Genomic DNA, 13,772 nt, shown 5'->3' on the forward strand with positions numbered 1-13,772 from the left:
GAGGCTTTGTGCTCCTTCAGTCACTTGGGCATGCCTGAAAAATAGTTCTTCTATATGGTTACTTGTAACTCTTTCTAACGCAAACGTGAATCTCTTTGTAGGCTTTGAGAACTTCAGTAGTTCTAAGGCTTTGTAGTTTGGAAATGGCTGGCCTATTGCAGGTGTAGTGAATATTTGAGCTCAAATATTCACAAGATAGAAAACAATACAGCAGGAATGTGCTTGACAGATTAGTGCCTGGGAGTGGCTGTCAGGAATGGATTCTATTCCTGGCTACATCATTAGGTTATTTTCATGACCTTGAGAACTTCTCTATGGCTCTATTTCCTCATGTGTATAAGAGGATAAATTGGATTAAGCTCTTACATGCAGGCAGCCTAACATCTTGAATGTTTGGCGGACTGCTTCATTAATATTTTTATTACTGTAGGGCCTAGGAGCCCCACTCACGGACTAGAGTTCCTTTGTGCTACGTGCTCTGCAGATCCAGAACAAAAAGATGGTCCCTATCCCAAGAGCTTAGAGTCTAACTAATTGTTCCAAAAGATCCTGGGGTCATCCGCTGAAAGGTATCATGTTTAAGAAGTTATATTCAACTTGTCTAGCGATGGAGTTGCATGAACAAACCTAAATTAATTTAAAAAAAGCTATCTAAAATCTTCACACTGAAGTGTCTGAAATGTTAGGTGCCTAAGGCTGGGTTGGGAGAAGCTCTCATGTCAGCATAATAGTGTCTTCACTAAAGTGTTACAATGGTGCAGCTGTGCCGCTGTATGGGCAGACAAGCCTTAAATATAGATTTAGACACCAGTAAAACTGATCTGACTTTTTTCAGAGAAGCTGAGCATCTGTAGTTCCTGTTGCAATAAATACCCTGATTTTCAGTGAAGCAGTATCAAGCACTCAAATGGGGTAATGTGGCTGTACATATATTGCATAAGCGCTTTCTCTTGTGTGGTGGTCAGGAGTAGCTCTACATAAGTTGGACTATTGCAGTGTATTCTCGCAGATCTGGACTTTGCCAAATATCCATACTAGAGACCTTGTGTGAGAACCCCAGCTACTACTCCAGTAAGTTCGTCTACCTAACTGTCATAGCATCCTTCTCCAAAACCCATATTTGCTTTAATGGAAACTTTAAAAAAACAGTAACTATCTAACTTACAAAGCAATGGCAATGCATTCAGCACAGTTGTATGAGATCTTTCTAGAGCAGGTTTGTTGGGGAGGCTTTGATCTCTTGTATGCCTTCATCAGTAACTTTTTTTTAAAATGTAACCACATCTAGAATTCTGCTGTGGTGAAGAATGGCACTGTTGTCAAAGCTGACCTGATGTAAGGCTTTGAGTAGTTGGCAGAAGCAGACTGAATCAGTTTAAATGACAGTATGACCTGTTCCAAGTATTCAAATCATGGGTCAGGGTCCAAAAATCCAGAGACTAAACAAACTCTGCGTGACTTATTTGTCTTCTGGGTTTTGAGCCTTTAAGGGCACTTGGTCAATATTTGACCTGCAGTCACAAGGGCAAGAAAATGTTATATAATTAAACCTGATATTCTGTATGTAATTGTCACGCTACTTCTAACTGACGCAGCAAATAGCAGAGATGTTGAGAGTCTACAGTTTGTTTTCTGAAGACATCATTCATGTTGCTGGTTCTTCCAATTGCTTTGAGACTCTGCCTAACTAGCTGCTAAGGGGTTTTCATAAACCTCTACGTTGAGTTTTGTGACACCTTGTCATTGTCCAAAATGGTCATCTTTCATTACTGCCAATAAGAAACTACGGGGATGAAGCCATACTGCCCTCAGGGAAGATGATGGTCCCTTTGGTCAACAGAGGAAGGAATAGATGGAGGTGCTAAAAAGAACTGGGGGGCATGTGCAGGGGAAACTACAAAGTTAGAAGAACATAAGAGGGTAGGGTGCAGACCTAGGGTCGGAAGAAGGGTTCAGGTCAATATTGTATAGCTGGGAGAATGCAAAGGGAGGGAAATGTGGGGACAGGTGACTGGGAGCATGTGGAGGGAAAATGAGGCAGTTGGCCCTACTGGACACCTGTCTAAATGCTCAGTCATGAGTCAGGTTCTAAAATTGAGATAAAAATAATATATTTGGAGTTCTACCAATTTGACTTCTGCCTTTTTAGCTGGAAAGAGTAAACTCTGAAGGCTCCTCTCCAGAACCATGAGGGCTAGAAAGCTTTTCAAAAAACAAAAGCTGAGATCTAGCCTTCAGAGTTTAGGATGACTTCAAGACTTTAAGGAAAAACATCAACTCTTGTTACTTATCCTAACTCTTGCAGTAGTTAGTAACACTTATTGCCTCTCCTGTCTAGCTAGGGAGGGCAAATGGGGAAGGATGGAAGGCAACTCCCCAGGGGATGGGTAAATAAGCAGAATCCTCTACAAGTTGTGGATGGAGGAACTGCATCTCCAGTGTGTATCTAAGGTTGAATTTTTGACCCTGAGACTCTCCCCACAAACTGGAAGAGCTGGGTTCCCCCCCACCCCCTTAAAGAGAATATCAAAAGCAGGTAAGAAACAAAGTAATGTCTTAAAATTAGTCTCTACTTTGGGGAGGCTTAAATCATACTTTTTTGAATGTTTGAGATTAACAATATGTAATCCAGTATGCTGATGCAATATTTTGAGCACAGAAATAAACAAGGCAGTTAAGTGATCAGTACTTCTATTTTAAAATGAACTTTGAAAATTTGATACCCTAGACTGCCTCTGCTGGCCTGCATTAATCTTGGGAATGACAACTTGTCTAGTAAACAGTAATGTACATGAATGAAATTCACCAGGTGTAGCAGCCCCAGCAAGACCTAGACATCAAGTCTTTTATTTATTGAAGACCCAAGTGGGACTAACTGGTTTGTAGGTTTGGGAGTGTTTAATCTGTGAGTGACTTGTCCAAATAGTCCCACTGAGGTGGAAGGCATGAAATGGCAGAAGAGAAGTAAAGGGAGGGAATAGTTTCTTTACTCAAGTGTTTGCAGAACAGGCTGTTGGTGGTCTTGTTCCTAGTCAGTCTCCTGTTTCTCCACCATTTGTACAAGGTGGAAATGTTTGGGTTGCAAACACCTTGGAGTGCTTAGCTTCAAACAGGTTTTTATTGTCTTGTGATTACATTTCTTTTAATTTAATCACTTCTAGCAATAATAGGCATTGTGAAGGGAATGTGGGTTAACTTTTTACATTTGTAATTAAACTGGCTGTGACCCTTTGGCTGACCTGAAGCTAGAGTATCCTGTAGTGTAATGAACACTTTATGCACAAGTATCTTTGCTAGTGGTTAATCATAATATAAGCCATTACTTCCATTCAGACTAGGCTTTATATAGTCTTCCAACAGATGGAGCTATGATCACACACAAACATTTCAAAGCAAAGGGCAGGGGGGAGCGGGAAGCAGGGGGAGGAAACAGTGGTTCCAAACTTCCTAAAAAGTCACTTGCCAAACACTTATTTTGTTTGTTCCACGCAGCAGAAAACAATAGGCATGCATTCCAGTGGCTAGATAAAAGGCCAAGTTAATAATTAGAGGGACGGCTAGGTTTGTGTGTGCCATCCCCCTCCTGCTGATCTCTCTGAAGTTACATGTATCATTTGGTGTTACTTGAAGTGAGTGATGTGGATGGAATCTAAATGAGTACTAAATGATTTCATAGCGGTTTTTGTGACTTCAGTGCTGGTGGACTGCATTCTGTCCGCAGATTGGGTACAGAACAGTTAGCATTAGCAGAAGCTCCCCTAAACTGTGCTGTCAAAGGGCCAAGCTGCTCTCCATACTTCTTAGTTCCACAGCATAGTTTGACTAAAAAGTCAACTGGGAAGGAAGAGGAAAAGCCCATGTGCTGCTACCAGGAACAGAATGTGGAAGTGCAGGCAAACTTCTGGAGTTTGCTTGCTAGTGGTGCTCCAGCATGACTACACCATTATCCATGGGGGGGATAAGGGCAGGGAGGGAAGAGTGAGTGTGAGGTGGCAGAGTACATTTCCCAGGGGGCTAGAAAGCATCTAATGGAGGGATAGGTGACTGGGTGAAAACTGAGATGAGTAAAGGGACACTGCAGGAGGTATAAGTAGATGAGAGGAATTAATAAGGAAAGGTAGGAATAGTCTGGTGATGGTGGAAGAGAAGAAACAGACAATGAAAAGATGCACCAAAAAAGAGGGGGAAAAGGAGTGAAAGGGGAAGGAGACAAAGAAAGCATAGTAGCTTTAAAAAGACTGACTCATAGAAATATGAAGTGGGCTGGACTATGGTGTTTGAGCATACATTTTGGCCAGGGTAATATAATGCTAAGAGCCAACTGCTCACCTACAGAAACTTGAGATTGTGACTGCTGAACACAGTCTGGGTCATCAGCCTGTAGACTTCTCTTCTGAGGGACAAGAGTTGAAATAGCAACCTGGACAGAGGCCCCGCTATTCCTAGAGTGTGGAGACTGAGAGGGTCTTCCCCTTCCCTCTATCTTGGATCATGAGTGGTCACCTATATCTGTGCAGCAGTGTCCATTGCTGCAAATGCTAAGGCTGGTGCTGGGAAGGGCTGCCGAATTGCGCACAAAGGTCTAGGAGGGAAAGGGATATGTGCTGAGTACAGGGCAATCATTTGTTGGCTTTTCTGCTTGCTTCATCCTGTCACTCATGGTGCCTTAGCTCTGCTTTTGAGGTGCAAAAAGGCTTTTGGCTTCAAGAAGTCTCAGTGCAGCCTAGAAACTGGAAGCCTTGGAACAGCCTCAGAGCAAAGCAAACCAAAGTGGACGACAAGGTAAATCTGAGAAGAGGGGCAGGGTATAGTCACAAGATCTGTAATAAATCCTTATGGGGATGTTGGGTTTGGGGACAAAGTTGAGCCAGTCCTGCATATTGCAGGTGAGGCTCTATTAATGAGTTAACCAACTTTTGGTCTTACTCAGCATTAATCTTGAGTGTTTTACTGCAAAATTGGATTTACAAAGACTATTGAAAGATTAAAAATATTCTGTATGCTCTGATCCAGTGGAAGACCTTTATATAACTAGAACCCAGTTGCCTGTTCAATATGCAACTTGCAGAACATTTTAAAATGAGACACTTAGCAAAAGTAGAATGTCAAAAAGCTGAAGTAGGCTATGGAACATGGTAAATGTACAGCACAATTCTGTCTCCCATTTAAGCATTATACATAGAAATAGCAGGCATAGCTCTCTTCTGGTTTACATCTGTATAATCTGTAGTAGACTGCAATTGTATTGGTGTAAAACCAGCAAGTGAGAAAAGAATACCATTATTACATGAAAAAATGTGGCCAAATTCTGTTTACTCTGGACTAACTTGAAATTAGTTAAGATCTACACCGTAGAAATGGAGGCCCTGTCTACATTAAGGCAGTGTTTATGGGTGGAACTCTGTAGTAAATCAGTGGTGGAGTTTGGAACAAAATCCAGGCGCCAAGGTCTAGTCTTGGAACCCCTCTAAATTAAAGAAATTCATAACCATGTAACACTGCTGTAACTGCACTGGGGTGATCCAGGACTTGTGCCAGTGTAGAGCATCTACATTGATATAGCTGCACTGGTGCAGCCTCCTAATGCTACAGTAGTATGAATTTCTTTAACGTAGACAGGGACTGAGAATAGAACTTGAGAACAAAAATCCAGAAGCCAATTCTGCCACTGACTGGCCCTAAGTGATGCAATCAAACTTTTAAAAGTTGCACTGATTGTCAATATACAGTTTTATTTTTCATACCTTCTGAGATCTCAAACTCCAACTGAAACTGGTGATGGAAATGGACTTGCTCAATACCTCTGAAATATCAGGATTGAGACCAGTGGCCATATTTTTTCCCCAAGCATATTGGGGTGTCTGGGATTTTCAGAAGTACCTACCTCATCTAGGCATCCAATGGAATTTACATAACTGTCCAGCTGTACCTTTAGGTGCCTGAATACCTGGCCTATGGTTCATAAAATATTGTGCATGTTATGTAGTGAGCTACACCAATGCAAAACGCATTTTAAAAACTACTCCAGTGAGTGATAAGCGAACTTGATTTGATAGCACTTAGCATCAATTTGTATTGTTCCTTAATGTGTAGCCTAATCAATCCTGAAACATCTTGGCTCTTGCACCACTTTTATAACCATTTTTATGTTTAATTTACCGTAACTACCTTTCATAACCTTTAAATCAAATACATTAAAATACCTAAGTGTCTGATCTAAATAGGAACAAGTTCTGTGTGGTGGGTTTTTTTTTTTTTTGCGCCATTGATTTCAATAGGATCAGGAATGAGCTCATTAACATGGCTTGTGGCAAAGGGTGAAACTTTTCTCAGTGACTTTGTCTATTCTGCTTAGGTGCTTTTGGAAAAATCTCACAAGGCATCTAGCTGCATTTCTAAGCCATGGTTTGCCCCTTTAAATACATATGTGCCCTGACAACCAATACTACACAGTGCACAAATTACTCCTATCTTTAGCAGGCATCTAAGTATGGGATCTTGTACTGGGTTGGGATCACCACAGCTGGGTTGGGATACATACAGGCCAGTGTTTTTTCTAGAATACAGCTGAACAATTGGCAAGGAGACTGATGCATCAGACCAGGCGAAAATATAGGTTTTTTTTTGGTTTTTTTTTTTTTAAAAAAAGTCCCCTCTGCTTTCAATGTGTCACCTAGTAGTTTGATCTTGGCTGATGACACTAAAGGCAAGAAGTGGTTGCATAGCTTCCTAATGCAGAGACCTAGTTACTGATTCAAAATACCCTGAAGTGATAAATATAGGAAATGTCTTTGTCTGGAGGGGAAATGGGAACTAAGGCACCCCAGAACTAGTGCTTGACTGAAAAGTGGAGCATGCATTACTCCAAAAGGGCACATTCTGATGCCCTTACTCATGCTGTGTGGTAACTCTTTTTTTTTTTTAGAAATAAGGATTATTCAGGGAGTAAGGTACCAATAAGCACAATTGAAGTTTGGCAGAATCTGACCATTATCTCACAATGGTAACCTCCCTACTTGGCTTGGGTCTTCACTGAGCAGGAATGTACTCCTTAATTTTAGATAAGATGGCCCAAGTAAAGGTGTTCAAATACTTTTTTTTTAAAAAAGTAGAGCCCACAGCAGGCCTTTTCTTTTGAGCACCACAAGGAAAGATGAAGGCATGGCAAATCTCTTGTGCACAATATTTGCCAGCTACTCTTTGTAACTTTGCAATAGCTGATTTACTACTTAGGCAAACAATCAGGGTTTATAATCCCATCATACGGTCTTGCCTACAATGTGGTTTCCTTGCATACTGTAACACTTAAAGTCATTGTTCCTTGATTTCTCAAAACTAAGGATGTTGGCTTCCAATGGAATATCTTAAAAACCTGCTTGGTTTCCTCTCTAAATTTAATGTGCACATGTGCATGCCTGCAAAATACTGAATATGTAGATGCTGAATAATACAAGAAAGTCATAGTTCAAAGGTTTATATGGAAAGTAATGTAGGCCAAGACTTTCCAATAACATTGTGGTTTGGATGAGACTGAAATAAAACAAGCAACATCTGACTTGTACTTGTTGCTTCAGTTTCATAAGACTTTGTAGTAATTAGTTGACTTCATTCACATCAGTTACATTTGCCTTTGAGATGTTCTTTTTCCAAATTTAAATGTCAGTAGGCTGCAAGTTGGGAAGCACAGTTGCATTCAGTTCTTCAGCTGCGTGTTGGCCATAAATTCTGCTGTATGCCTAGTAACAGCATTTTAAATGGCATTAATTTATTGCTATGTAAATAGGGAAAATACCATTGTCAATAGAGTTGACCCCACTCAAAAAGCAGAAAACTTGGTCTTCTGTTTACATGCTGGCAGTGCATTCTCTAAAACCTTTCCATGGTTTAAGAATAACCACATCTAATTACACTGCCTCAAGCATCAGTACCTGCAGCTGAGCTTGCACAAGACATTTGTCTTGTAAGTGACAGGTAAAAGTTGCACCTGTTTCTTGCATAGTCAAATCTAGTCCCTCAGTGATTCTAAATGACAAAAATGGAGAGTTTCTTACTCCAGTATATGTACCCTAATGCCTTTTGCAATGGTAGTAAAGAACCTGCTTCTGTGAGCTAATCAAGTTGATTAGTGAGTCAAGATCGAGTTATAGCTTAATAGCATTATTGACTGACTGAGAGGAATGGATTTTGCATGTGTTGCTTTATTGATTAACTTCAGCTTCCTTCTATGCAATCTTATTGAACATTGAGTTGTATTTACATAAAGGTTTCATTTTAGTACAAAATGTTGGCTTGATGTATAATCTCATGCAGTTAACTGAATAAATGTTCTTTAACACTTTTGATAAGACTTTTCTCTAAAACAATGGAAATTAAAGGCTAATGTATGTACCAAAACCTTGCTTGGTAGCTAATCTTGCTTGCTGTCTTGAAAATACAGATAAAATGTGATTTATGTATATTAATAGGAATCATGCCATAGGTATAAGCATGCTTTACTTTAGACGTCAACTGACTCTTGTTTTACACCTAAAATTAGGTGCATAGTTCATAAAGCACTACAGAAACATTCTGATAAAAAGACCTTAATGTAAATCATGCAACATGAACCCAGGATCACTCAAGAGGGGTTACTCTGGCTTAACAGTGGTATAACTAATATTTCATTTGGCCCCATGATAGTAAAATGTTTGCCCTTGTATGCCTCTCACACAGGTTGTATAGCTGCTTGTATTTAAATTGCTTCTATGGCATTCAGCATTTACCAACTTAATTTGGTGTAAAGTATATAGAAGGGAATGAGATTCTCCATTGGCTTATTCAGAAACTTGCACCTACCCAAAGTGGGTGTAAACTGTTACCCTTTCAGTAGCATTTTACACCACTCCTGTGCTTGCTTTGTTCACTTACACCTGTGCAAAGTGAAAGGCACTGGAGAAGATCTACAATGCTTGGCACCTCTGCATCTGATAAAGCAATAATTCAAATATGGCAAACTGGCTCAGGTCCTGAGCTCACTTACATTGGTGTAAATTGGGAGTAACTTCAATGGAGCTAATGCAGGAAAATTAGATCAAAAGCTGGCTCCCTTGCTTTAAAACCCTTCTATTCAAATGCACCCTGCAAGGAGAGAGATCTCCCTGTAATGTTGCTGACTCTCCTCTTTTTATCAAGACCCAATGCTATTGTAGGCTCTTGTATCTTGACCATATGTAGGCTTCCTAACTCTTATGAAGCTGTTGTGTTCTTTGTATTAGCATCAAAATTTGATCTTATTGTGGCTGGCTGCCATTACAGATAAAGAACTGTACAGGACTGGCACATTGCTTTCTTTATAGTCAAGGAATTTCTTTATTGGCAACATTCACCACTGACTTAGAGGAGAATTTTGTACAGATGAACAATGTATATTAATGCAATTCATATTCAAAATGTCTTTTTGTCATCGAGTCTGAGTGAGAAGGAAGCTGTAACCTCAGCTATAATGAATCACTGACTTTCATAACAGGAACACTGATCTCTAAAGTTAGATGGGATTCCAAGTCAAAACTTGGAATCTAGATCCAGAATTTGTGGGATTGGGAACAAAATTTAAGCCCATCTCTGTACTAACACAATTGCCTAAAAATGGTATTCTAAATGCGGTGGAGTAGGTGGCTTGAGGAAAACAAGTATTCTGCCCAGTCTAGAAAAGGAGCAAGGACAGGAATAGCAGGGCTACTTAAGTCAGACTTGACTTTCCTTAAATGAATGTTTTAATCCTGGAATGAATTGACTTGAGGCTCTGAATAATGCTGTGTCTATAATCACACATGCTAAACCTTCCACCAATGACATGGGAACTAGGAAAAGAGGAAGACAATCATGTTATCCTGTCACTGGTGCTGTGTTTAGGTTGCATTCTTTCCTTTTAACAACTTGTTGAGGGGCCCAGTGAAAGCATGTGCCAGGGCAGGGGGGCAGTGTCCAGAGCACAGGACCTTCTTGCAGACAATTCTTGATCTCTATGCATCTGGGGGAATCCATGGGGTTTGGTGGCAAAACCATAGCTCACTCTAAGGTGGCTGCCCACTCCATTATGGCAAAACATCACCAATAAGGATCCTGGCCCCCATCTCCACTAGGGCCCACTCTTGCAGATATTCCTGGCAGAAGAGAGGCTTTGGGCTGCTAGTTCCCAAGAGCATTTGATAGAATTAATTCTAGTAATGCATGTCTAAAGATGAATGTAAAATCCCAACCAGCACTGACATCACAACAACTTAAAAGCATTCATGTGTCAGAACTTACTGTGTATGACTGTAGTTCGTTTTTGCATGAGGACGCATGATTCCAAGCACACCTTTAAAATTAGTTTCTGCAAGATCAAAATTGAAGCCAATAACCATACGGCCAAAGACAGAGCTGTCAACAGCAAAACTCCAGTAGATGGCAGTATTGCATCTTGTATTTGGCAAATCTGTTTGCAATGGCTAGTTTTTTTTTTTTTTTTTTTTTTTATTTTATTTATTACTCTTCTCTTGGTGGCAGGCTGCTGAAAAGGAGAAAACAAAATATGAGCTCTTCTAAGACCCGTGTTTCAAAATATTTTAGATGCTTATGTATTGTTCCAGACTTGTGGCTTTCCTATGGAAAATAGCGCACTCTTCTAAATAAGAAAATATTATGCTAAAAGCAGTGGGACTAAATTTAACTTTCAGCATTTGTTTAACTCTGAGCAATTCCTTGGAGGCAGAGAGGAAGGCTGCCTTTTGATGGAAATACTCATTGTAATATTTATAAGAAATCTCTAAAGATGTGACTTTTCAAAGTAAGTGCATAGAGCTGTAAGTTATCTCCTGTGTGGTGTCCTCTGAACATTCTTTCCAACTGTCCAAGCACTCATGTGCTGCATTTCAGGCAACTTGCATATGCTGCTATTCCTTAAGATCAAAGGGAGCTCTGCTGCATACAGCTGTATACCCAAACATATAGTGCAGTAAGGACCCTAACTTCTTGCTCAGGGTTTTAACACACTAACTGGCACATGGAATACCTTCTGTAGACAATTATATGTCAGTTTTCAAACTGACTTTGCATATATGTAGCAGCTAATATCCGAGGCCTGTTCAGGAGACTGGTAATGGATTAGAGGTCTCTCCCTTCCAGGCTACTGGCTTCTATCTAGCCGGTGTAAGTTACATGGTGACAGCTTTCAGTTATGACTGACTTCTGTGGCCTAGGAAATGAATTACTCGTGTCAGATCAGTTGCTAGTGGATAGATGCCTAGATCATATACAAACCCCACCACAATTGTCAGTAAGAACTCAGCATTGAGGCCAAGTTTGCTCATAAAGAGACTTTCAGACCTAAATGGCTTTTAGGTTAGATTAAGAAAGTAAAATATCAGCATAGCTTTTGTAATAGCCTGTACTGAACAAGGTAGCTGCTAAACTTGCAGACAGTATCATTTATAGCGATTTTTAAAATCATCTTGCACACGGAGTCCTACCTATATACCAAGGACTGAGTGGGTGCACAGTATTTTTAGCAGTGACATAAGTAATGTTCTGATTTGATGGTGTCACAGGCACTCAGCACTAACATAAATGACAACAGCAGGGGGCAGGGCCATAGTGAATCAGGCCAAATGTCTTCCTTAATGGACTCTCAAAATCAATGTGAAAATTGAGCCCAATTTGCCTGCTTACAGTGCTGTAATTCAGAGGTACAATGAAGTCAACAGAACTACATTGGTTAAAAGTGGTGCAACTGACAACCACAACACATCCCTACTGCAGGGTCTTGCAGGGCAGACTTTTTAAAAAATGTTTAGGTAGGACTCTTCCTTTCTTCCCCCCCCCTCACCTCCCTGGTTCTTCAGGGAGAAGTGTAAACCCCATAAACAAAATCAAGTTCTAGGGAACACTTTGGGCCCAGTCTTGCTCTTTAATTACACAGCTTGAGTAACTAAAATCAATGTAATTCTGGCTTTGTCCATAGAACCTAGCTCCCTGCTTGCAGCAGTCTTTTGAAAGATAGCACCAGCTTCTCTCTCTAAATGAGAATCAATTTATGCAGCAATGTCAAGTCAGGGGATGATCACATCAGTGCTCCTGAGCAAAGATGGGCCTGGTTGGTCAGCACTCAAATGGGAGGACCTCACCACAAAAATCTGGTGGTTGACTCAATAAATGACACTACCACCGAATTATTAATGTCTTCTGAAGGTGTAGGTCAGATGGGATGTGAAATTCACCTGTGGTCACTCCCAAAAAAAAAAAAAAATCACATGGCATTCTTAAGTCAGTGTTACTTTAGTCTCATGGTAGAATTTGATTATGGATAATCTGCCTTCATGAAATTCCTGCAGCTGGAACTAAATACTAGAATGTACTTGTCCTTTCCTAGAGAGTTGAACAGAACCTGTTCTTCACTGGAGGCAGCTGCTGGTTACTTTCTTGGAGAACTAGACATGGACATCCCTACAGAGGAATCTTTCTAAAGCCCTTGAGGCTGAAGTAAGTTAATGCTCAAGCACTTTTCTGAAAGTACCAAGTTATGCTGGTCTCTTGCTTTCTAAAGGAACAAGAGGACATGATTCTCTGCCATATAGAATGGCACACACTGAACTCCTGTAACCTACCTCTTTTCTTAACCGCATCTTAAACCACATCCTAGTCCCAGTTCACCGTTTGAGCAGCCAGAAGGGAAGGTATTCTTCCCCTCAAGCCACATAGCAGTAGCAGAGTAATTTTGCATCTCCTGCTGCTGCCTAGGGGGGCTAAAGTAGCCTTTATTCCTCTTGCACAGTCCCTTCCAAGGTGGGATATAGCCAGTTATCACCACACTATGACCTTCACTCCCCTTCCCAAAGCTCACATCAGTACTGAGGCTTCCTGTGCTGCTTGGTACATTAATGTCCCGGATCCCCTGCATGGACTCATGTAATGCTTCCACTTTGCAGTAAAATCAGCACACATCCATTGTGAGCAGAGCTCAAAGTGAGGGAAAGACTGCTTGTTCTAAGAGGGCACATTAAACATTGTTCCTGTCTTGTGTAGCAAGATGCACTTATTGATATCTAAGATACGCTTAAAGATATCAGAGCTGCTGTAATGTGGATTTTAATATGAAGCATCTGTTTTTAATAGTGTGACTACAATGGAATTATACAGTCTCAGTGAATTTGGCCCAATAACTTCTCATCCATACTCTGTACATATGCAAGACAGCCACTCTGAATTGCTTATCTTAAGACCTTCAAAAATAAGGTTCTGTTTGCTTTGCGTGGACACTGTAGCTATGATGAGCTGGTATTTGCCCAGGAGTCTCTTGCCTAATTTCCTTTGCCTCCTACTCCTGCAGTATGTACCACCTAGAGAGATGCTGTTGGGCAATATTTACTTATGGCATCTTCCAATATACAAAACATCATCTACTTGTTGTAGAGATAGTGTTGTACATGGAACAGGAATTCTATATGCAATAGAGATCCATGCTGTAGATCAGTCTCAGAGGGGTAGCTGTTTTAGCAAAACTGCAAGAGTCCTGTGGCACCTTAAAGACTAACAAATTTATTTGGGCATGAGCTTTCATGGGCAGAACCCCCCCCTCGTCAGATGCTGAATGCAAGAGACCAGCATTTTGTGGGTTTCTGCCTGCAAAAGCTTATGCCCAAATTTGTTAGTCTTTAAAGTGCCTCAGGACACTTGCTCTTCTGCTATAGATAAGCAGCCACTTTCTTCCACTGACTTCAATAGAGGTACTCCAGATTTACATAGCAGAACTTAAC

At 40.6% G+C, this 13,772-nt stretch overlaps 1 protein-coding gene and 1 long non-coding RNA gene across 4 annotated transcripts in view; one reads left to right on the forward strand and one right to left on the reverse strand.

Moving 5' to 3' along the window:
* HAAO (3-hydroxyanthranilate 3,4-dioxygenase) overlaps positions 1–13,772 on the reverse strand; it is a 152,813-nt gene that overhangs the window by 112,163 nt on the left and 26,878 nt on the right. The window contains exon 1 of one of the 2 annotated variants that reach the window (XM_067565056.1): positions 10,288–10,489. The exons of the other annotated variant lie outside the window; for it this stretch is intronic. Within the exon in view, the coding sequence (XP_067421157.1) occupies positions 10,288–10,385 (98 nt within the window). The 5' untranslated portion in view covers positions 10,386–10,489. Of the gene's footprint in view, positions 1–10,287; positions 10,490–13,772 lie in introns of those variants that run through there. 2 annotated transcript variants of the gene reach the window in all.
* LOC137164290 (uncharacterized) overlaps positions 1–13,772 on the forward strand; it is an 84,674-nt gene that overhangs the window by 1,571 nt on the left and 69,331 nt on the right. The window contains exon 2 of one of the 2 annotated variants that reach the window (XR_010922987.1): positions 12,389–12,498. The exons of the other annotated variant lie outside the window; for it this stretch is intronic. This is a non-coding gene — a long non-coding RNA (uncharacterized lncRNA). The remainder of the gene's footprint in view (positions 1–12,388; positions 12,499–13,772) is intronic. 2 annotated transcript variants of the gene reach the window in all.

Source organism: Emydura macquarii, unplaced genomic scaffold (assembly GCF_026122565.2).
Source record: "Emydura macquarii macquarii isolate MOO-44397 ecotype Brisbane River unplaced genomic scaffold, CSIRO-AGI_Emac_v2 contig_2676, whole genome shotgun sequence".
Classification (NCBI taxonomy): Eukaryota; Metazoa; Chordata; order Testudines; family Chelidae; genus Emydura; species Emydura macquarii.